Source organism: Pezoporus wallicus, unplaced genomic scaffold (genome assembly GCF_028554395.1).
Source record: "Pezoporus wallicus isolate ANWC-B61680 ecotype Strahan unplaced genomic scaffold, APGP_CSIRO_Pwel_v1 contig_4788, whole genome shotgun sequence".
Taxonomy (NCBI): Eukaryota; Metazoa; Chordata; class Aves; order Psittaciformes; family Psittacidae; genus Pezoporus; species Pezoporus wallicus.
In genome coordinates, this window is record NW_026638769.1 from 1,733,217 (window position 1) to 1,756,385 (window position 23,169).

General features: G+C 41.5%; 1 protein-coding gene across 6 annotated transcripts in view; it reads left to right on the plus strand.

Moving 5' to 3' along the window:
* UBE3D (ubiquitin protein ligase E3D) overlaps positions 1-23,169 on the plus strand; it is an 89,486-nt gene that overhangs the window by 17,676 nt on the left and 48,641 nt on the right. For all 6 annotated transcript variants that reach the window (XM_057412471.1, XM_057412476.1, XM_057412474.1 and 3 more), the window contains exon 8: positions 3,458-3,627. In XM_057412471.1, the coding sequence (XP_057268454.1) occupies positions 3,458-3,627 (170 nt within the window). The remainder of the gene's footprint in view (positions 1-3,457; positions 3,628-23,169) is intronic.

Here is a 23,169-nt window from a genome sequence, read left to right on the forward strand (position 1 = left end):
GGTTAAGTCTTAGGACTCAGAGGCCTTGTGAAGACAAGTGTAATGTTAAGCACTGCTAATATTAATGATTGCAAACAGCTAAACAGTAAAAAATGTGGGTGCTTGAGGCTGTGAGTGCACAGCCAAGTTAGACAAGTGGTCTAATCACTGGTGCATCATGGACCAGCTGTCCCACTTGTTTGTTTTGACAACGAGCCAAAGATACTCATTCACAGTGTTTGTGCCTACATATCTGAATGCACACAGCTTAGTCTTTGTATGTGATAATTAAGATTGAGTCTTTTTAATATTTTTTTTAAACCACAGATATTATATATACTCATTTTCCTTCTTTGCTCTGCATGTGTCACTTAACATTACCAGTAATAATATTTGCATATACCATGAGTTTCTGTTAAGTTGGTCATAACCAACTTCCTGAAAGTTGTATAGGACTTATTTGTTGTTTTTTTTCTTTAAAAGATGACAGTAAATAAAAGTCTTTGTTTCAGGAAAAGAAAAAAAAAGTGACATATACAGATTTCCTTATTTATCCTAAATATATATCTGTCCTCTTCACGTTCGCTAAAAGATGAATCACTTGCCTCCTTTCTTTGCTCCACTGTTGAAGGGCTGCCTATCTTGGAGTTGCATGACTTGCAATCTCAGAATAAGATGTGGACCTCAAACGGATAGTGAGAAAATGGTACATTACTGGTCATTATAGCAGCATCTTAATAGATGTAAGGTTTTTTCTGTACTATAAGGATAGGTTTGAAAGAGGTAAATAAATAATTTTGTGGATAGATAAACCCACAGAAGATACACCTGTGAAAATCAAAATGTGTATGGTAGAGTTAGGAATGTTTGAATACTGACTGCAGTCTTCCAGTACTGACTGAAAGATGTTTTTATTGTAGTGGGATTAATCTGTAAAGTACTTTGAAAGTAAGGTGCAGTTTGTATTTCAGGAGTGAGTGGAGAGGGAGTGGGAAGATATCCTGTTACATAGATAAATATATGATAAATCAGAGGGACCTGATCTGTAAATCAGGTACTGGTTCTTGTACCATGTCTGGGAGGCATGAGCAGAACAAGTTTGCCTTGGTCAAGGTTTGAGAGGTAGATGTTGCAGTGATCAGGATGTGAGATAATGAGTACCTTGTTGAGACTATCCAGCTCTCCTAGAAAGCTTTATTCTTTGTGAAGTATAATGAAACCATCTTTATCTGAACAGTCTGAATGTGAGGACAAAGGAGCTGTCATGAAAGATGTTTACATTACTGAGCTTTTCTCCTAAGAACATCTTTGAAGCCTACTGATAAGGTGATTTTAAAAAAAAATACATCTAACAAACAAACAAAAAAAAATAATGAAAAAACAGCCGAACACTTTCTCTTGATGTTGTCATTTCAAAAAAGGTCATTAATCTGCACTGTGAATGAATTCTAAACTTTATATATTTATCTTTCTGTAAAGGTTCTTTTCATACTGGAGATAATATCAAAGGAATTTGGTTCTTCAGGCTTTGCTGTACAAAATGGTAGAGAGGAAGGAAAGATTGTACATTGTAGGTAACAGTTGAAAGCACAGTTCAAAAATTGAAACTGTGTTAGCCAGGAATAACATTTATAAAGTGCTTTGAGTCAACACACAGTCTTAGTGAGTGATTGTTCAGACAAAAGCAAGATCAAAAATAATTCATGCATGAGGAAAAGGAAATTACTGCCTGAAGAATCAAATGTAGTTCAGATGTTGATTTTCTAATGGCCAAATGTCCTTCTGCCCGCAGAGATGCATTTACTTTCTCTGTATTGTTTGCTAAATTATTAATGCAGATCTCTTGCATTGCTGTTGAGACAAAGACATACTCTGAACGAGTGGTAGAATGTTACTGTCAGATGCCATGTATCAGATGCCACTTGTGGTAGAAGGAAGTACTTTTCTAATAGGCCATGTTGCAAAATAAATGGTTTGGTTGCGTCTGTAAAGCAAGTTGCAGAAGGATTCTGAATGCAGCAGACAGCCATTGCTACTTTGTTCCCTAAAATAGTTTGAAGGATATTTCTCTTCTGAAAAGCATCCCAGGAGGCTCCTTTACAGGGAAGTTTTGATAATTTCAAAAGGAAGGAACTCTAGTTAAAGGTAAGCATATTAGCAGTTCCCTGTGTGTATAGGACACTTCTCTTTTTTCCCCATTTTCTCTGACACATCTTCAACACTTGGCTTAAAGTACCATCTGTAATGGTCCTAGCTAATGAGGTATTTTGCAGTTTAGGCTATGAATGTGTACAGTGAGTTACTGGAGCAAAACTGATGAACAGCCACTTGCTAAGCCAAGTGCAGTTGCTTGTCATCATTTATGTGCGTGTGCTCAAGTGATTCTCCTCCTCCCATCCCTCCCAAGACATCTTTATCAATATATCTCATTCCTCCTTTATGAACCTTCCACTGTAAAGTTCTGAGCCTTGGGCTCTGATAAATTGTGACTGTCACATTCAATTACAACATATACTATGTGTCCTACAGGGGATATAATATGTCTGCTACCTAACATCATGTAAGTTGTTTTACTTGAAGCTGATTAGGTCATGAGAAGCAACAGATTATTCTCTAGTGAGCAGCACTGCATAAATCCTGTTTTCTATGATAAATATTTCATATCTAAACATCTCACACAGGCTCAGGACTTGTATAAATTTATTTCCACTGGTAAGTCAGATCACTACTTCAGGTTGAGAATAAAGGAAAAGCCTGACTTTTTTTTTATACAGTGCTTATCATGAAAGTCCTGAATCACAAGTTGAAACACTTGCACAGAGATTAAATGCACCACATTATGCACGATCGCGAAAGATTAAAAAAGTTCCATAATGTGGTGCAAAATGGTCAGATTTCTCAAAACACTCCTCTGTGAATACCCAGTGAATTGCAGTGAGCAAGTAGTGCTGAAGAATGCCAGTCCCATAGTCAAATATAAAAATTAGACTTTTTCCTTGAATGTTTTAGCTCCATCCAGTCATTACTGTCGTGTTTTTTCTAAAAATCCTTAATTTTTGGTAGTTCCAGTGGGCTGTCTTTCGGTTCCCTGTGTTTAGCCCTCAGTTGTTGAACACCATATGCTCAACTAATTCATAAAAAAACACTATGAAATTAGAGAAATAATCTGTTTGATACTGAAACAGATGACTCAGGACTGTTTCTTCTGTTACCACCAAAGGGAATGTGCTACAGTCACAGAAAGAGGCAGCTTCACAGAAATAATGATCTTAAGAGTGACTGTGATAAATCAGGCTTCAGTTTATTGTATTAACCCACTTTTCTCTTTGAGAGGCTGTGCAGACTGTGCTGAATAATAAAATGTCAATTTATGTCTATTAACACTTAGTTAGAAACATAGTAAGAATGCGGCTTTTGTATCAGCTGATTTAGCATCAGAGTAAAGGAACAGTATAATAAATAATTTCTTCATTTATAGATATGGCTTTTAAATTCTGACACTTTGCTGGTGGAGTCTTCAGGAAGTTCCTCCTCCCATGATGTTTTTATACCTTTTGGAGATATTTTCATGCCTAGCTCTGGACCAGCAGGAACCTGGAATGCTGTCAAAGTCCTTTACCAGCCATGCATTAAAAGCAGGAATAAGGAGTAAGTACAGCCTTTTCTGACCTCAGGTTCTGATCTTTGCATTTGAGATGTATCTCTTTGAAATAGCATATTTTTTAATTTTTTTTTATTTTTTAAACACAATGCTGGTTGAATATTATTTGGTTTCTATTACAGCCAAAGAGAATCTAGTTGTTAAATATTTGCATCATAATAATAAAACACAAACCAAAGAGTTATGTTGTTTGTAGTGGCACACTTGGGTTATATGTGTATGTATATGACACAAATAGAAGTTGTTTCTGTTACATGTGAGAGTAATGTCCTTTTCCATTTATGGTTTGTTTTTTTTTTTTTCCTGCTGTCTTAACTTATAAAACCATAGAATAGTTTGGGTTGGAAAGGAGCATAAGATCTTCTGGTTCCAACCCCCCTGCCATGGGCAGGCAAACCTCCCACTAGACCAGGCTGCTTAAGTCCTCGTCCAGCCTGGCCTAGAACACTAACAGGGATGGAGCATTTGTCACTTCTTTGGGCAACCCATTCCAGTGCCTCACCACCCTCACAGGAAAGAACTTCTTCCTTGTATCTAACCTAAATCTCCCCTGTTTAAATTTGAATTCATTACCCTTGTTCTGTCACTACAGTCCCTGATGAAGAGTCCCTCTCCAGCATTCTTATAGGCCCCCTTCAGATACTGGAAGGCTGCTCTGAAGTCTCCACACAGCCTTCTCTTCTCCAGGCTGAACAGCCCCAAATTTCTCACCCTGTCTTCATATGGGAGGTGCTCTACAGCCCCCTGATCATCCTCGTGGCCGTCCTCTGGACTTGCTCCAACAGTTCCATCTCCTTCTTTGAACACTTTTAAAGCCTAATAATATTTCCAGCTCTGTTGGCAGAAGCTGGAAGGATAGTGGTGTAAATCCCATGGAGGGTCAGTGAGTTCCATACAGTCTCAGAGCATGCCACTCTGCAGCTGTAGCTCCAGGTGATGTAATTCAAGGAGGAGGCAAAATTGGGGAGAGATAAGGAGTATGGGCTGACTTGTGCATGATGCATGAGTTTAGCCAGATCTCCCTCTTCACCTTCAATTTCTTTGTTTTTTTTTGTGAAAATCTGATCTCAGCTGTGAAGTTGTTTATGGGAAAACTCTCTGCACTCCCACAGTAAAGAATTTGGACCTCTTTAGTACAGCTGAAAACAAGAGGGTAGAAGTGGGTAGTTACTAGTTTAGCAAATTGTACCTGTCTGTTCCATCTTCGTTCTTGACCTTTTTTGCCTTAAAATTGTGCTTTGTTTTGTAAGAGAAATTGCTGTTTACAGGACTGGAATTTGTGTGCTTAAGCCAAGGTATTTTCAGTACTACAGGGGTTGTCTCATGGGTCACAATAAATTAGCGGAAAGATCATGTCTGTATACATGGACAGTGGTGGTATTATTTCAGAAAGAAATGAGACCCTAAGAGAAGGGGAAAGAGGTGAGGAAGGTGGCTGAGTACAATGCCATATAAGTGATTTTATTGGATGTGTTCTGATTTTCTTGGGTGTGTCTAAGTCTGCTGGAGGCCTCATAAAGGAAACACTTGATTTCAGCAAAGTCTGCGTTATGAAAAACACACACTGCCTAACATGTTAAAGCCTTTATTTGTTGGAGAGCAAAGATGAGAGAAAATTGATTAAGCAGTGGCTCCAGTGTTTGCAGGTGACGGAATATGATTTTCGCATAATTTTCTCTTTTGTTTCTGCAGTGCAAAGAGAAAGTATTGGTTTTGCATAGGTCATACTCAAATAGTGGCTTGGTTTTGTTGGTTTTCCTTTAAACTCTTGGAAACTGGATGACAGATTTAAATAGGTACAACTGTATTTAAAATTTAGGAGACATTCCCTCCAGACTTAGAACACAACTAATTTATAGCCCAAGACCTCGTAAAAGTACAACAAAAATGTTGTTTCACACAGACAAGCAGACATGTGCTTATGAATTTAAATATTTTTCTGAAGAAATACACACCTTACAAGAGTGTATAATTCATCATAGTCTTTATCCTGAATGTGGCCAAGTGCATCCTTTTTATTTTTCAAACAGATCCAATATTGAATAGCTGAAATGAACTCTGACATACGGAGAGAATTCAAAATTGCAATATTTAGAGAAAAGGTCATACTACATTATTAATGTTATTAATGTAAGAGAAAAAAATACCTTTATTAATGTAGTAGTCTCAGAAGGTGGCATTGGAAAACATCTGTGATCTAAATTGTTATTTGATCCAAACTACATCTTAAAAGTATTATAATTTAAACTGTGTACTCTTAGAATGGGAGATACCGCAAGAACCACTACCTGCTCTAAAATACAAGATACTTCCCTTACCACTCTTAGGTTTTACAGAAGCATAACTTACAGTTTTGCTTTTCAAGTTTTGATTCTTTATCACTGAGAAAATTTAATTACCTTAACATACGTTCAGATAAAATGACTTTTTATTGAGATAAAATTCATACCTACTTGGTCACTTACCTAGCACTCACAAATGCTTTTCTTGAATGGAGTTCTCAGCAGCGTAATTTTACCATGAGGTTACATTCATTTCTTTCCATTTCCCCAGACAGACTTGTTACAAATCACTTATTTCTGAAGATTACATTGTATTTATCTTTGGGACTTTACAGTGAGCAGAAGGTGCAACTGAGGTTTTAATTCTCCTCTGATGGTAATGGACATCTTCCCTACCCAGTCCCTGGACAAATGCAATAACAGAAGAGAAAGAACAAAGAGTTCTTTTTAAGGTTCAGAAACCAAAGTAACTATTGATTTAGTATTGTTTTCCCATTTCTATATTTTTAGTAAAGAACAGTAGAAAGGACATTAGCACTTCAGTCTGTTTCCACTAACTCATTTATCAGTTGGCTTGAAGTACTGCCTGGATGTGTGCAAAGAAACTGAAGTCTTTCTGTATTGAACAGGAAGGTAAACACAGCAGAAACAAAAATATGAAAACCAGTACAACTTATTTAATGCAGTGTATTTGCATTTAGATCTCAAATATTATTTCTGATAAAATTCTGAGCAAAATGTCTGATTTCTTGAACAGTTCAAGTTCCAAATGTTTTAGATGTCCACATTCCGATAATAATTGTAATACTTACCTTGCTTGTTTCTGCACACACACCTGCCTTTGAAATAACAGAAAGGTTCCAGAGCACATGGTTTGCTCCACAGGAGTGGGGAGAGAGCAAGGATACCCCCTGTGTAGGAAGTAGTCAGCAGGAGGTCTGCTTTTGATCTATACCCCAACATTTGCAAAGGATAGGCATGCACTCCAGTATCCTGTTGCAGGTCAGAGAGCCTATTCAGCTGTTGCAAATCACTGGCTACACTTGGGTCCTGTCTGATTCGTGCAGTGACAGAATCTGATCAGTGCAATGGGAGGGGAAGCACCTTTCCTAACTCTGGACGCTATGGAGTCTGTGGTGGGAAGCTTGGCCATAGGTTAAGACAGATTAAGGTAAACTAGAAATAAAGGCATTTATTTGTAATATGTAAAAATAATAGCATAATCACACGTTTGTAAAACGTGGATGAAGAAATGAAAGACAATCTCTACTTAGTCTTCTTCCACAAGCATAAATCTTTCTCTGAGATAAGTTCCATGGTAGCATTTTTGGTCTTGGGCTTTGTGAAATTCTCTGCTGGCAAACTGCCTCTGCTAGAGAGAGCCTAACTGGCATTGCACAGTAATTCACGTTCAGGCACCCCCTTTTTGAAGGAGCCCTTTGATTCAAATTCCTTGAGATGCACTTGAATGTTTCTCTTGAGGGGAGCATAGTATCTTTTATATGTGACCTTTCTTTTCAGGACTTGTACCATGTCAGCAGAAATTCACGGTCTTACTCCAAACCTCTCTTTATTCTTTACTCAGAGCAATTTTGCAATTATTCATAATTAGCATAATGCTTATTTCTCTTCCTCAGATGCAGAAATGTTTTTTTCCCTTAAACTAGGAATTATGTCCTATGAGCAATACTGTGCTTCAGTGAGCAACAGAACTCTCTTTCCTCCAGTAAATCACTGGCATATTTATCACTGTCCTTATATTCAGTATTATTCTGAACATTAACAATGCAAAGGAAACAAATGTTTAAGTAGGGTAAATGTTCATGGTTCATTGCTGGCTGTAATTACCGAGTTTGAGATCATCAGGACAGTGAGAAGAGCATGCAGCAAGCTCACTGCCCTGGATTTCAAGAGAGCAGACTTTGGCCTCTTCAGGAACCTGCTTAGTAAGGTTCCATGGGATATAGCCCTAGAGGGCAGGGGGGCCCAAGACTCTTCCTTGATATTCAAGGATCACCTGCTACAAGCTCAGGAGTGTTGCATCCCAACTAGAAGGAAGTGCAGCAGGAGGGCCAGGAGACCTCCTTGGATGGATAAGGAGCACCTGAGAAAAATTCAAAGTTAAAAAGAGGCTTATAAAAAGTGGAAGCAAGGACAGGCAGCCTGGGAAGAATACAGGGGTGTTGTCTGGGAAGCTGGGGACCAGGTTAGGAAGGCTAAGGCCCAGTTAGCATTAAACTTGGCTGGGGATGTGAAAGATAACAGGAAGGGATTCTGTAGGTGACTTGGCTTGGCTTTGCAAGCGAAGATTTGGGAAGGGCTTTAAATATGCTTACTACAGGCACAATGACCAAGGGCAAGTGGGATATCCAAATCTGGTTGGAAAAAAAGGCTGCTTAGGCAATCCGGAAGTGTCTGACCATGACTGTCAACTCCTGAGCTAACTAGAGCTACCCATGCTCTGGTCCACCCACATGCAGCGTTGGATCTGCAGCTTCCCATGCACCTTGTCACCTACCATTTAGACCCTTGCCCATCCATATAGACAAGTGAGAGTAAGCCCTTCCAGCCTGTGCAGTGGATTTTTTAGGTGAACCTCAGCTTGCGCAGAACTGGCCCCACCCTTTAAACCTGAGGTTTAACTGGCACAAACTAGTTAGCTAGGATGGTAACAGCAAGGTCCACGGGTCATAGGTTTTGTAAGTGTCCTTCTCTTTGATGGAAGACCATACAAGGCTAGACGAGCTCCATCAGTCCGGGTTTGAAGATAGGAGTTTTTCTTCTCCTATGAGGAAGGCCTGTCTTCGCTAACGAAGATTCGGAAAGAGCTTTACCCATGCATTCTGAACAAGACTGCCATCTCCTGGGTCAAACACAAGTGACCAGTGACACAATAGCACAAGCGTCTAGGCGGGTTCTTAGAGGCGTTCAGTCATAAGCCTGCAGATGGTAGCCTCACACCAGTGGCTCCTCAGCCAAGCGCACGCACCAGGGGTCTGAGCCTGCGGTTTCTCTCATAGTGAGCAGGATTACTATTGCAACAGCACATCATCAGTAGAGTAAAACTAACCTGTCTCACGATTCTGTAGGTACATTGCAAATAAAAGACAGACTAGGGACGACGTGGGTCCTATCCGGAAGCTATCAGGAGAACTGGCTACCCTGTATTTGGAGAAGGCTGAGGTTCTTAATGACTTCTTTGCCTCAGTTTTCACTGGCAAATGCTCTGACCAAACCACCCAAGTCTTGGAAGGCAGATGCAGGGACTGTGAGAATGAAGACCTTGGGCCCACTGTAGGAGAGGATCTGGTTTGAGACCATCTTAAAAACCTGAACTTGCACACAAGTCCATGGGATCTGATGAATCCATCTGCAGGTCCTGAAGGAGCTGGCAAAATGAAGTTGCTAAGCCACTGATCATGTTATTTGAAAAATCATGGCAGTTCAGGTGAAGTTCCTGATGACTGGAAAAAGGGAAATACAGCCCCCATTTTCAAGAAGGGGAAAATGGATGACCCAGGGAATTACAGAGCAGTCAGTCTCACCTCTGTGCCTGGCAAAATCTTGGAGCAGGTTCTCCTGGAAGGCATGCTAAGGCACATGAAAAACAACAAGGTGCTTGGTGACAGCCAGCATGGCTTCACTAAGGGGAAATCCTGCCTGACCAATTTGGTGGCCTTCTATGATGGGGCTACGGAACTGATGGACAGGGGTAGAGCAGTTGATGTCATCTACCTGGACTTGTGCAAAGCATTCGACACTGTCCCACATGACATCCTTGTCTCTAAACTGGAGAGACATCAAGTTTGATGGATGGACCACTCGGTGGATAAAGAACTGGCTGGATGGATGCACACACAAAGAGTTGTGGTCAATGGCTCAATGTCCAGCTGGAGACCAGTAACGAGTGGTGTCCCTCAGGGATTGATGTTGGGACCGGTCTTGTTCAACACCCTTGTCACTGACATGGACAGTGGGATTGAGTGCATCCTCAGCAAGTTTGCCGATGACACCAAGCTGCGTGGTTCGGTTGATACGCTGGAGGGAAGGAATGCCATCCAGAGGGACCTCGACACACTTGTGAGGTGGGCTGATACCAACCTTATGAAGTTTAACCATGCCAAGTGCAAGGTCCTACACCTGGGATGGAGCAATCCCAGGCACAGCTACAGATTGGGCAGAGAAGAGATTCAGAGCAGCCCTGCGGAGAAGGACTTGGGGGTGTTGGTTGATGAGAAAATGGACATGAGCCGGCTTCAGTGTGTGCTTGCAGCCCAGAAAGCCAACTGTATCTTGGGCTGCATCAAAAGGAGCGTGACCAGCAGGTGAAAGGAGGTGATCCTGCCCCTCTACTCTGCTCTTGTGAGACCTCACCTGGAATATTGTGTGCAGTTCTGATGTCCTCAACATAAAAAGGACATGGAACTGTTGGAACAAGTCCAGAGAAGGGCCACAAGGATGATCAGGGGACTGGAGCACCTCCCGTATGAAGACAGGCTGAGGAAGTTGGAGCTGTTCAGCCTGGAGAAGAGAAGGCTGTGTGGAGACCTCATAGCAGCCTTCCAGTATCTCAAGGGGGCCTACAGGGATGGTGGGGAGGGACTCTTCATTAGAGACTGTAGTGATAGGACAAGGGGTAATGGGTTAAAACTTAAACAGGGGAAGTTTAGATTGGATATAAGGAAGAAGTTCTTTCCTGTTAGGGTGGTGAGGTACTGGAATGGGTTGCCCAGGGAAGTTGTGAATGCTCCATGCCTGGCAGTGTTCAAGGCCAGGTTGGACGAGGCCTTGGTTGGTATGATTTAGCATAAGGTGTTCCTGCCCATGGCAGGGGGGTTGGAACTAGATGATCTTAAGGTCCTTTCCAAACCTAACTGTTCCATAATTCTGTGATCTGTGTTGACCATAGGATCATTTCCAGTAGATTGCAGTCTGATAAGCAGCCTTCCTCTCTGGTTTTGTGCAGTTGTCCTTTGTCAAATTATATCCTACTTTTGTTCTGAACCTTTATCGCTGTTGGCCATGGCCCTTTTGTTTTCCAACATGTAGCATACTGATGGCCCTTGCCACCTTTATGTCATCTGTGAATGAAAGCAGCATCTCTCTTGCTCCAGTTTCTGAGAGAGTGGCTGAGCTATGGAATAGGACCAAACTAAGAGCACACTGTGTGGAGCGTCTCTCCATAAACCTTTTTTCAGCAGTGAATTATGAACAGTTTTGCTCTGGGTGTTCTCTGTATGTTAGACTGTTGCTTAAGAATGTTCAGTAGCTTTTAAGGCATAGTGAAGTTAAGACATGCTTTGATGTGTCCAGACTTGCTATTTATAGTTTAGCTCTTGGTGTTTCTCCTAGCAGAGCCCTGTTCCTCTGATCTTCCTGAGGGTAGCCTTTAAGTGTTGTATTGATTTGTATCTATCTTACTCCTTCAGCTGTTAAACAGGGCTAGAAACACTTAGGTGTGTCCTTGTAGGAGCTTTATGAGCAATCCTTCTACAACAAATTAGTTGAAATGATATGCTGTCATTTCTTGTCACTTACAAAAAAAAGTATGTTACGAGTGTAGTTGAGTGCCCCACACGTTTTCTGCTGTGTTCTTATTTAGATGATGTGTATGTGATTATGTTGGTTCCCTCCACTTTTCTCTCAGCAAGGCTCCTTTCTCCACCTACAAATATGCTGTGCAGACAGAAGGGGTCTTCCTTTCAAGTAACAGGTTCTTGGCAAATAACACCTTATGCAAACAACCTTGACTGCTGGGAGTGATAATGGTAAATACTGCTGAAGTGAGAGAGTTGTAAAAATGTATGGAGAAAATTGCAAATACAGTTACATGACAATTTGACCATGACTTGATCTCAGGAAATAATATGTGACAGTACAGTTAGAGGAAAATTACACTTTTCTCTTTATATTGCTCAGCAAATCTTGTCAAATAGTCACTGATAGCTTTTTATTCCTCATATGCATCTAGAGTCTCTCTGAATGATTTACAGTTTGTTCAGAAGCCTTCTCCTGTGTAAGAATTTGCTTCTTATCATTTGAGAGTTGAAACATGACTTCCAGGAATTGTTCATTTTATTAGCTTTGGAGGGACAGAATGAGCTAGAAAATTGAGTTTGTGGCTGAAAACCTGGATGTTTTGAGCCCCAATGCTTTTATTATAGTCCATATATAGTGAGCTGCTTATGAAGCTGTTACTGATGTTTTCCAGAATGTTATTTGTCCCAGGAGTGACTTTCATTCTGTGTATGACTCTAGAGTAATTCATCTCTTATAAAATCACCAAACAAACACAGATCTGATAGATCTTTTTAACTCTTCAGAGGTGTCATATTTCTTGGTACCTAATATTTTGAATTTTAAATAGTCTTAGAAGTGCTGACTGAAATAGAGAAAAATGATGGAATAAGCCTTTTGTCTACCAAATAAAGTTTTGTGTATTTTTGCTCAAAAATTTTGCTCATGTTACCATCCTAGCTGAGCTTGTTGCCTTTTTTGCTCATCTTTTGAAATATAGCATTGAAGTCAGTAACGCTTTAAAAAGCGGATTTGCAGTCGTGAATCACTAGCCATTTGTTAATAATCTTGACTAACAGCCTGCCTTTTTTCTTGTGGAGCATGACAGATGCTGGTGTGTCACTACTCATCTGGCAAGGTCCTGCTGTGGTACCCTGCATTAGAAGTGGTAAATGCTATATGCATACTATTTGGCAATGTAAAAATAAGAAATTCGCTGTAAGTGCTATTGCTTAGCTACTTCTTATGTTCTGATTTTTTAGAAAAAAAAATCATAAATATGCTGTTAAGATCTCCTATCATATTTAATATGCTTCTTAATTAGTATTTTGTTTGTAGAATGAAAAATACAACTCATGCTTGTATATTTTTTTCCATATTATTCTTCATACTTATTTATGAAACACTGTAATTAAGGTAAACACAATTTTGGTTGTTCTTATCTCTCAGATTGCTCTTTCCTGAATCTCAGGATCGGCAAGGAGAAAAATGTCAAGTTGGGTGGGAAAAAATTGTTAATTAAATGCAGCAAAACTATCTGAAACTAATTTAAAATGTATAGTCTAAACCAGCTGCATTGCCAGGTAGTTTATTCTGCTTTTATAGGACGATAGGAATGTAAAAAATGCCATGCTGGCCCAGAGCAGAGTGCCATCTAGCCCAGTATCCTCCCTCCAACAACCAGAGGTGTTCTTTAGAGCAGCATGTGAGCTTCAGCACTTCCTTGTACTGCTCAGCTTTGTAGCTACTGTATTAAGGATGTTAGGGGGTACAGCCCTGCTTACTTCCTTTACTGTCTGTTAATGCATCTTTTGATCGTATGTTTGAATAAACACTTTTTGACCTGTGTTGTCTGCCTACACAATCTCTTGTAACAGCAAACTCCAGAAGTTCACTACTGCTCTATAGTACTCTTTTAACCTCATCTAAACAGATCTGCTGCTGGTTTCAGAACGTTGCCTCTAGGTCTAGGTTTGGGGATTTAGGGAAAAACAATTCTGCATTCATACTGGCAAAATGGACGTGGGGTTCCTAAACTACAGCATGCAGTGTTCTTGCTGATTACATTTAGGAGTTAGATTTACTGATCAGTTTGCTGGAGGGACAGCAATGCCACATCTGTTGAAGTCTTACTATAAGACATACATGACATATCTATTATATTCATTTTGTTTCCTGTAACACTGCTTTTTTGAAAGCCAGATAGCCTGAATGTGATGGTGATGATCCATTGAGAATAATTTTATAATCGTATGTCAGACTGTTGCAGTTTACCACTTAGAGGTGTACAGTTTGTTTCTCATAAACTTACAAAGACTCTTGGGTTCACTTGGGAACTGTAAGTACTCAACTCCTATAATGTCTTTTAAATGACAGCATCCATTTTAGCAGGCAGGAATCCTATAACAAGCCAAGAGTGAAAAAACCAAAACTTAAAAAAGCCTGTTGGGCAGATTGCAGACAAGAACTACTTAAACCTCAGAACTTGATTTACTGAATTCTAAGATCTTGGACTGGTTTAAATTCATTAGCATTAGTTGTTTCTATTGTATTTCTCCATGACAGGCTGCATAAACATGGTTTAGGCTGCTAATTTTACTTGCAATACTTTTTAAATTGGTAAGGCTAAATCAAATTGGGAGTGTATTTCTTGAGATCAAGGAAGATTAATTTGTGAATTTGTTCAGGATATTTCCATTTGTGTGTGGAAACCATAGGACATTGCTGTTGGTTGCTTATTTTGAATGCTGTAGCATCAAAACGGAACAAGGAATTCTTCTGCTGGTTTCTCTGAATATTTGCTTTAAGCTATAAACAAAATAATTTGTATAACTAGTAGGCATAATAAGTGATACTTACATGTATAGGAATGTTTGAGGAAGAAGAGGAGATCTGACTGGAAAGGTAGAAGGTGTTGTTCCAGGGAATAAAATTGCTGCAGAATTTTAGAATTTCAGTCAAATAAATGCCAAAAGGAGGACCATTAGATTTTCTCAGATGTGAGCTGTTGGATTGACCATGCCCATTTACCCTCTGTGTTTGCTTGGTGTGCAGCATTACCATTATACCTTTTAAGCCTTCAAATTTTTCCTTACTTCACAACACTGATGGGATTCTGATGTTAAGGTATTGTCCATAGTCCCAGGGGCAGGAATGAAGAGTGCTCCTGTGGGCCCTGATTTTGCTGGCTTTCCTGAAGAAAGCAGAATTGTACAGTGTCTCAGTGAAGATGGTTTTTCAGGCAAAAGACTGCAGGCATGTGTGTCGACTGGACATCCATGTTTCCAGTGCTGCACCTGGGTTTTTTCAGCTGGTGCTGATAGGCAGCATCATTATATCAGTAGCAGTTAGAAGCTGGGTTTTAAAATAAGCACAGTTTTCTTTCCCCTGAGGAGACTGATTTTTCTGAAACCTCCAAAAGTGTTTTATTTTAATATAGAATTGTTGTTGAGGTAACTACACTTGACTGGCTTCCCAGCCATCCTGTGTCTCTCACAAAGCAATATGGTTGAGCAATAAAATGTGTTTCCTCATTAAGTTGTTATCTTGTGATGGAAACAATTGCATGGCCTACAGAGGACACCACTGAAGTGTTTCTACATATTTTTTACACTATTTTTTTTTCCACATTTTAAACTTCCTCCAGAAGTTGGTGAGTTGTTTGTTTGTTTGTTTTTTTTAACTGGGAAAATGAAAAAGGAATCCAGCAAAGGTTTGAACAGTTGGAATTAATACTGATAATGTGAAGAATCATCTGAAAAAGGGACGTAAAGAGGGGTCTAGGAAAAGCAATCAGGTAATTAATGTTTTAGTGCATTTTTAATCTAACATCATTACCAAATGTAAGCTTTATTGTAGTCATACCTGAAATATCTGTCTGTTGCTATTCTCTACTTCCTTTTTTTCAGCTGTTTGCATATTATTTCTGCAAACTGCTGTTCAGTTGTTTTTCAGACAGAAGTGGCTGCATGTCGTTTATTAAGGCCTCTAGTTTTTCAGGTATGTGATAATGATTAAGAAATACAAACTTTTGCCTGAGTTGAGATATTTTATTGAAAACTCTTGTTTTTCTGAAACTGATGAAACTTTCACTGGCTACTGCAAGAAGAAATCCGAGGAGCCTGTTTTTGCCCTTTCTACATAACAGTTCTGCACTTTTAGCACCTCTGCAGCTGTCCTTTACCCATAGGATCATTGAATTAATGCAGTTGTCCAGGTGAGTTTCTTATATCGCCAATTACCTCTCAAGTCTAATTTGGCAAATATTTCAAGAACATAGTGTAGTAGTGGCTGCCAGATAACTGTAATGTTCATTGTTTGCCTTCAGGAGAAATTGGAGAGAACATACAGATAGAGTTAATTATGAAAAAGTTCCAGCTGGGGATTGGAAGCTCTCTGATATCAGAGCAGTGTGGTTCCTGCAGAGCCTTCTAGTAGGAATCATATTGCCAAAAAACACTATCGCTTTTAAGATGAAGTGTGATAAAACTTCAGAAAGCAATGCTTCAACACATTGCCTGTTTTTGCAGGGAGGTGATTTTTTTTGGCTGGGAGATGCCTTCTAGTTCACTTTTCCAGTTCTGCCACTGACCTGCCAAAACACTTTCCAGTTCACCTTCACTGTATCTATTTTGCTTTCTGGAATCTCTTCAGAGTGATGTGTTTGAATGTGTGTGGAGAGCCACACTGGTGCCTTGGTCTTGATTGGGCTGCTATTCAGTAATGTAGTAATTATCAAGTGTGGCATTATTTCTTTACCGATGGTGTGTTCTCCTATGTCTGAAGTCCATTCTAACTGACTTTATTTGCAGAGGATTTATAGTACTTTGTCTGCAGCTGTCTTACTTTCAGTTGTTGCATCTCCTCTTTGAATGAGGTCATCTGCTCAAAGGCTTCTTTTCTCATTGAGCTGTTCTCTGTGACTCCATGCCTACTGTACTTTCTTTTCTCAAGAAAAAGGATTTTAGTCTGTATGTAACATCAACTCCTTCATCAGCATTGACTTAACTTGGCTAAATCTAGATTTAATGTTCCACCTAAATTGTTTCTCTCTTCCTTTTTTCTTCTGCTCTTGCAGCTGCCAGGCTGTATGTCTCCCCTTCCTGTTCCTCATATGCTTCTAAACTGAGACTAGCTTTCCTTCTTTCCCTTTTGTAAAATTTTAAGAAAGCTCAGAAAACTAAATTAACGACCCTAATTAATCTACGTTCACTGATCTGACTGTGTCAAGGTGTGTGTGCAGTGCAGCCCCCACAGTGCTATCCTGGGACAGTGGCTGTTTGCCTGTGTGATTCCTCCAGCTCTGCTTTGTGTCTGCAGCAGGAAGGCAGGACTCTGGACAGCTTCGTAAGTGTTGCAGGGAGCTCCGTCAGCATTAGCATGGATTATACAGACACTGTTAAATCTCTGCTATAACGAAAGGGGAAAACTTCAGAATAGTTGAAAGGGAAAAGTTGGGAATTAGCTCTGAGGAGGGAAGGTGCTAAAACTAGGGACAGTTTTGTGAATGAAGGAGGGGTTATTTATGGGAGAGTATTTCCATGCACAGGAAAAACCTGACCTGTACTGCTGGGACACATACTGGCTGGGGACAGAGAAAAGGGGCTAGTGGAAAGTTGATCTTTCCAGGTTGGCAGTTAGTCTGCTGTGAGTTTTCATAGTGGACCGTAGGATGTAGTAAAATCAGGTAGTTTGGGCATTTGTGACCTATGTCAAAAATGTTGCTATGCCAACTTACAATTTGAATTAACTTTATGGGTTTTTTTATTTGTTTTTTTTTTTTTCTAGGAAAGGAAGTTGTGTTCTTGATTGATAGCTTTATTTATTTATTTAGGATTTAATTGCTTGTCAAATCTGACTTGTAGCAACATCCGCTATATTAATGCCAATGTTGTACTTGCATAGAGTGAGCATCTATACAGATTTTGCACAATCTTATCAGTGAAGAGGGAAAATGATAATACAAATAAACTGATGCAGGAAAATTATAGTTTCAGTGGGAAAGGGAAAATCTGGCGTATGTGAAGTTCTAACTTTAGAATTAGACTTTTATTTGGCAATGGCTTGGTTTGAGTTAGTGGAAATAATAAATTTTGTTGTCAGCAAATTCTCAGGATCAGCCAATTCTGTAATTTGTGGTGTTTCTTACTTCACTGCAGGTTCATGTAATTACGTCTTAGAATACTGAATTTTCTTCTCTTCTGAAGGCAGTACATCAGAAAAAAACCTATCTTTAAAGCTGCAAACAGAGAGCTTTTTGTGAACAGTGATTACAGCTTTTATTTGTACAGCGGGGTAACTTCTCCCTTTGGATTCAAGTGTAACATACCAGAGTGCCTGATATTTGTGAATACCTCTATATGGAATATCAACACCACTGCGGAAATTATTTAGTTTTACCCGAAGGTTTGATAATGTCCTGGGTTCAGCAGTAGCAGTCATGTTTTTCCTTTGTGGTAGCTGGTGCAGTGCTGTGTTTTGACTTCCAGCCTGGGAACAATGTTGGTGAAACCGATGTTTTCGGTTGTTGCTAAGTGATGTTTACCCTGACCAAGGACTCTGTGAGGCTCATGCTCTGCCAGGGAGCAGGGGAAGCTGTGAGGAAGCAGAGACGGTGCGCCTGACCCAGGCTAGCCAAGGAGGTATTCCATAGCACAGCATGTCATGCCGGGGGTAGGGGGTAACTGGGAGTTTCCCAGAAGGACACGGGCTTCCGGGTGGGACTCGTTTCTTGGCCGGTGGTATCGTATTCTCTTCCCTTGTTATTTTCCCTTATCATTGTTGTCGTTGGCGGTAGCGGTGGTGATTTGTGTTGTACATTGGTTGCTGGACTGTTCTTGTCTCAACCTGTGGGAGTTGCACCCTTTCGATCCTGCTCCCCTTTCCTCTGGGAGCGCGGAAGGGGAGAGCCCCGGTGGGGGGGGCCTTGATTGTTGTCAGCCCGACACCACTCACTGGGAGTGAGTGAACAAGTTGCCTGACTGGGTTTAAACCACGACAGTTCTTTTTGGCGCCCAACGTGGCTCCTGCTCTGAAAGACTGGATAACAGCAATGTCTCCACCAATTAATAAGAAAGAAATGCAAGCTTTCTTGGGTGCTGTGTGGTTCTGGAGAATGCACATCCCAAATTACAGTTCGATTGTAAGCCCTCTCTATCATGTGACCCGGAAGAAGAATGATTTTAAATGGGGCCCTGAGCAGCAACAAGCCTTTGAGCAAATTAAACGTGAGATAGTTCATGCAGTAGCCCTTGGACCAGTCCGGACCAGGCCAGATGTAAAAAATGTGCTGTACACTGCAGCTGGGGAGAACGGTCCTACCTGGAGCCTCTGGCAGAAAGCTCCAGGGGAGACTCGAGGTCGACCCCTCGGCTTTTGGAGTCGGGGATACAAAGGATCTGAGGCCAGCTATACCCCAACTGAGAAAGAGATACTGGCAGCCTATGAAGGGGTTCGAGCTGCTTCGGAAGTGATTGGCACTGAAGCACAGCTCCTCCTGGCACCCCGGTTGCCCGTGCTGGGCTGGATGTTCAAAGGCAGGGTCTCCTCTACACATCATGCAACTGATGCTACATGGAGTAAATGGGCTGCACTAATTACACAACGAACTCAAATAGGAAATCTCAGTCGTCCAGGCATTCTAGAAGTCATCATGGACTGGCCAGAGGGCAAAGATTTCTGAATGTCACCAAAGGAGGAGGTGGTGCGTGCTGAAGAGGCCCCACCATATAATAAACTGTCAGAAAGTGAAAAGCAGTATGCCTTGTTTACTGATGGCTCTTGCCGTATTGTGGGAAAGCATCGGAGATGGAAGGCAGCTGTATGGAGTCCTGGACGACAAGTTGCAGAAACTGCTGAAGGAGAGGGTGAATCGAGTCAGTTTGCCAAGGTGAAAGCCATCCAGCTGGCCCTGGACATTGCTGAACGAGAAAAGTGGCCAGTACTTTATCTCTATACTGACTCATGGATGGTGGCAAATGCCCTGTGGGGGTGGTTGAAGCAATGGAAGCAGAGCAACTGGCAACGCAGAGGTAAACCCATCTGGGCTGCTGCACTGTGGAAAGATATTGCTGCCCGGGTGCAGAACCTGGTGGTGAAGGTACGTCATGTAGATGCCCATGTACCCAAGAGTCTGGCCACTGAGGAACACCAGAACAACCAACAAGTGGATAAAGCGGCTAAGATTGAAGTGGCTCAGATGGACTTAGATTGGCAACATAAAGGTGAATTATTTTTGGCCCGGTGGGCCCATGACACTTCAGGCCATCAGGGCAGAGATGCAACATATAGATGGGCCCGTGACCGAGGGGTGGACTTAACAATGGACACTATTTCCCAGTTTATTCATGAGTGTGAAACGTGCTGCAATTAAACAAGCCAAGCGGTTAAAGCCTCTTTGGTATGGAGGACGATGGTTGAAGTATAAATATGGGGAGGCCTGGCAGATTGACTATATCACACTGCAACCAACCCGCCAAGGCAAGCTCCATGTGCTTACCATGGTGGAAGCAACCACCGGGTGGCTGGAAAAATACACTGTGCCCCATGCCACTGCCTGGAACACTATCCTGGGCCTTGAGAAACAGATTTTGTGGCGACACGGCACCCCAGAGAGAATTGAGTCAGAACTTTTACATATTGTAGAGGGGGACAAAGTTCCCGTGGTGCATATGAAGAATTTGCTGGGGAAGACAGTTTGGGTTATTCCTGCTTCAGGTAAAGGCAAACCCACTCGTGGGATTGCTTTTGCCCAGGGACCTGGATATACTTGGTGGGTAATGCAGGAAGATGGGGAAGTCCGATGTATACCTCAAGGGGATTTGATTTTAGGGGAAAACAGCCAGTGAACTCAATTGTATGCTGTTGCCTGTTGTTTAATACTTTTGTAGCCCATCAACTAGATGTCTTCAGGTCACCAGCGACTGGCCCTGACTTCCCTCCAACCATCATCCCAACGGAGAATGAACTTTGATAGAACCGGATGAGTTCCGCAGTAAAGGAACGACCAGCATCAGCAGGCAACGATCCAATACTGCACACAGGCTTTCCTGCCCTGAAAGATTGTTACCAGAGATGGAACCTGACATCATGGACTGAATGGACTCGGCAGCATTATAGGGATTGGTCCATGCACTAAGAAAATGATCTTTTTCTCTTGGCCTGTGTGTATATGGATGTATATATGTGGGAGAGCGATGGTGTGTTGAAAATGTGGGATCTGAGCATGACGAGAATGGTATGGAATAAGGGGTGGATAATGTCCTGGGTTCAGCAGTAGCAGTCATGTTTTTTCCTTTGTGGTAGCTGGTGCAGTGCTGTGTTTTGACTTCCAGCCTGGGAACAATGTTGGTGAAACCGATGTTTTCGGTTGTTGCTAAGTGATGTTTACCCTGACCAAGGTCTTTGTGAGGCTCATGCTCTGCCAGGGAGGAGGGGAAGCTGTGAGGAAGCAGAGACGGGGCGCCTGACCCAGGCTAGCCAGGGAGGTATTCCATAGCACAGCACGTCATGCCCGGGGTGGGGGGTAACTGAGAATTACCCGGAAGGACACGGGCTTCTGGGTCGGACTCGTTTCTTGGCCGGTGGTATCGTATTCTCTTCCCTTGTTATTTTCTCTTATCATTGTTGTCGTTGGCGGTAGCGGTGGTGATTTGTGTTGTACATTGGTTGCTGGACTGTTCTTGTCTCAACCCGTAGGAGTTGCACCCTTTCGATCCTGCTCCCCTTTCCTCCGGGAGCAGGTAAGGGGAGAGCCCCGGTGGGGGGGGGGGGGAGGGGGCCCTCGATTGTTGTCAGCCCGGCACCACTCACTGGGAGTGAGTGAACAAGTTGCCTGACTGGGTTTAAACCACAACAAAAAATCAAAGGCCAGAAAACATATTCATCTTTACATTGTTCTGAAAATCCATTTCAATGTCAGAAATGGCCTCCTGCTTGGTATAATAGGTCTTAAAAAGGGAATTAAAGTTTATGGAGCATATGCAAATCTTCATGTGGCACAGCTGATAGGAATAACCCGCGTGAGAACATCCAGGGTAGGGTTTTATGCTGTGGCCAGGAAACCCAGGGCTTTTAGGTACAGGGCAAGAGAAGCACTGTGTCTTCACTGGTCATACAGACTACTGGTTCATTCAACATTGACTTAATTTGATCTTTTTGAAAAAATAGTTTTCTTTGCTGCTTGCCTGGTTGATTATGCTGAGGAAATAAGTGTTGCTGTTTGTTGCTAGTCTAGGGCCCTGAGAATGCACACCTATTTCAACACTGTTAGGACACAGTATCAAAGACACCATCTTTCTGGTACTCTCAGGTGTCAGTGTTGAGGCTGCTGGTTGATCGGACAGCAGTGGTGAGGAGCAGTGGGAGGTAAGCAGTCAGAGAGACCTGGTGGGAAGGTACTGGTATCTAACATGAGTACAGTTCACATTATTTACCCAGAAGTTTCAGCAGGCAGCTCTGTCCTAGTAAGTGGTAGATCAGCTGTGAGCTTTGTGGGCCATATTTTCTACATTGTGCCTGATGTTGTGCTCCCTTGGCTTGTGTTTAGAGTCTTTAGTGGGGACTGTGGTGTGACCACTAGTAGCAAGGCAAGGGGATACAACAGTGCATACTGGGTTTGCTGCTTGGCCATGGGGCACACCACCTCTCTGCTGCTCTCCCTGCACTGCTGAGATGAGGAACTTAGATTGTTTTGCTTAAGCCAACCCTGCTTTTTAGTCATTGTCTTAGCTGAGGTTACTGTACCAACTGTTCCCCCTGCTTTTGAAGCACAGATGCCTAAGCCACTTCACAGTCAAGTTCTCAACTGCTGCAGTTTAGAGCATATGGTTGAAGGTAAATTGTTGCCAATTTTGGTTTGCTTAAAGGCGCTGCACCATGAACCATGGCAGTTTAGAAAATGAGTGATGAGCAGTTTATATGTCTAGGCAGGATCAACAGCTGGGACCAGTATCTTCATCAGCTGTCTCATACCTGATCATCAAGCAGGTCTCTCAGTATCTAAAACTGAGCTAAGTGAGTATCTCTCAGTGTGCTCACAGTGCACAGGACCAACAGGTCACACCAGCTCTACAGCATTTAAGCATTGGTTCTTCATGTCTTGTATTTTCAGATCTAAGTACATTTTTTTTTTAATGAATCATTATTTAATAAACCTATGCTGATTTATCATAATTGCATTTGTAAATCCATTTCTAATGGCTAAACACGTGTATTTCAACAGTCTCTTCCCTAAGGACACGTTAGTCATCATGATCTCAGTCTGATATGTAGACAATTATTTTTTTCCAGACTCATAAGGCAGTGTAAAAAATGTATGATGTTACTTTAACAAGGCCCACTGAGATTTGGGATTATTTATCTAAGACCTTATTAAAGACAAAAACTTTTCTACGTTTAGCCATGCAGAGCAAAGCTGCTCTTCAGACAGTCCAGTGCACTTAAATAATGAAGAACATAGAACTTAAATCGTGGGGAGAAGTATGAAGGATCTTTCCTCTGCAAAGCCAAAGTTACTATTAACCACTAACATAAAAAGAAAAATGGAATGACAGCATCTCTTGAATTTCAAGGCCATTTCACTATACTGGGACTCAGCAGCGGAAAACTTTTATCATTGCTAGAAGGAAACTACTTGTGACACTGAGGAAAAAGAAAAAAAAAAAAAGCCAGAAGATGAAAAAGAAGTGCTTCATTCCCTGGGAGGAGGATTAATTCTCGTGTACAATTAGT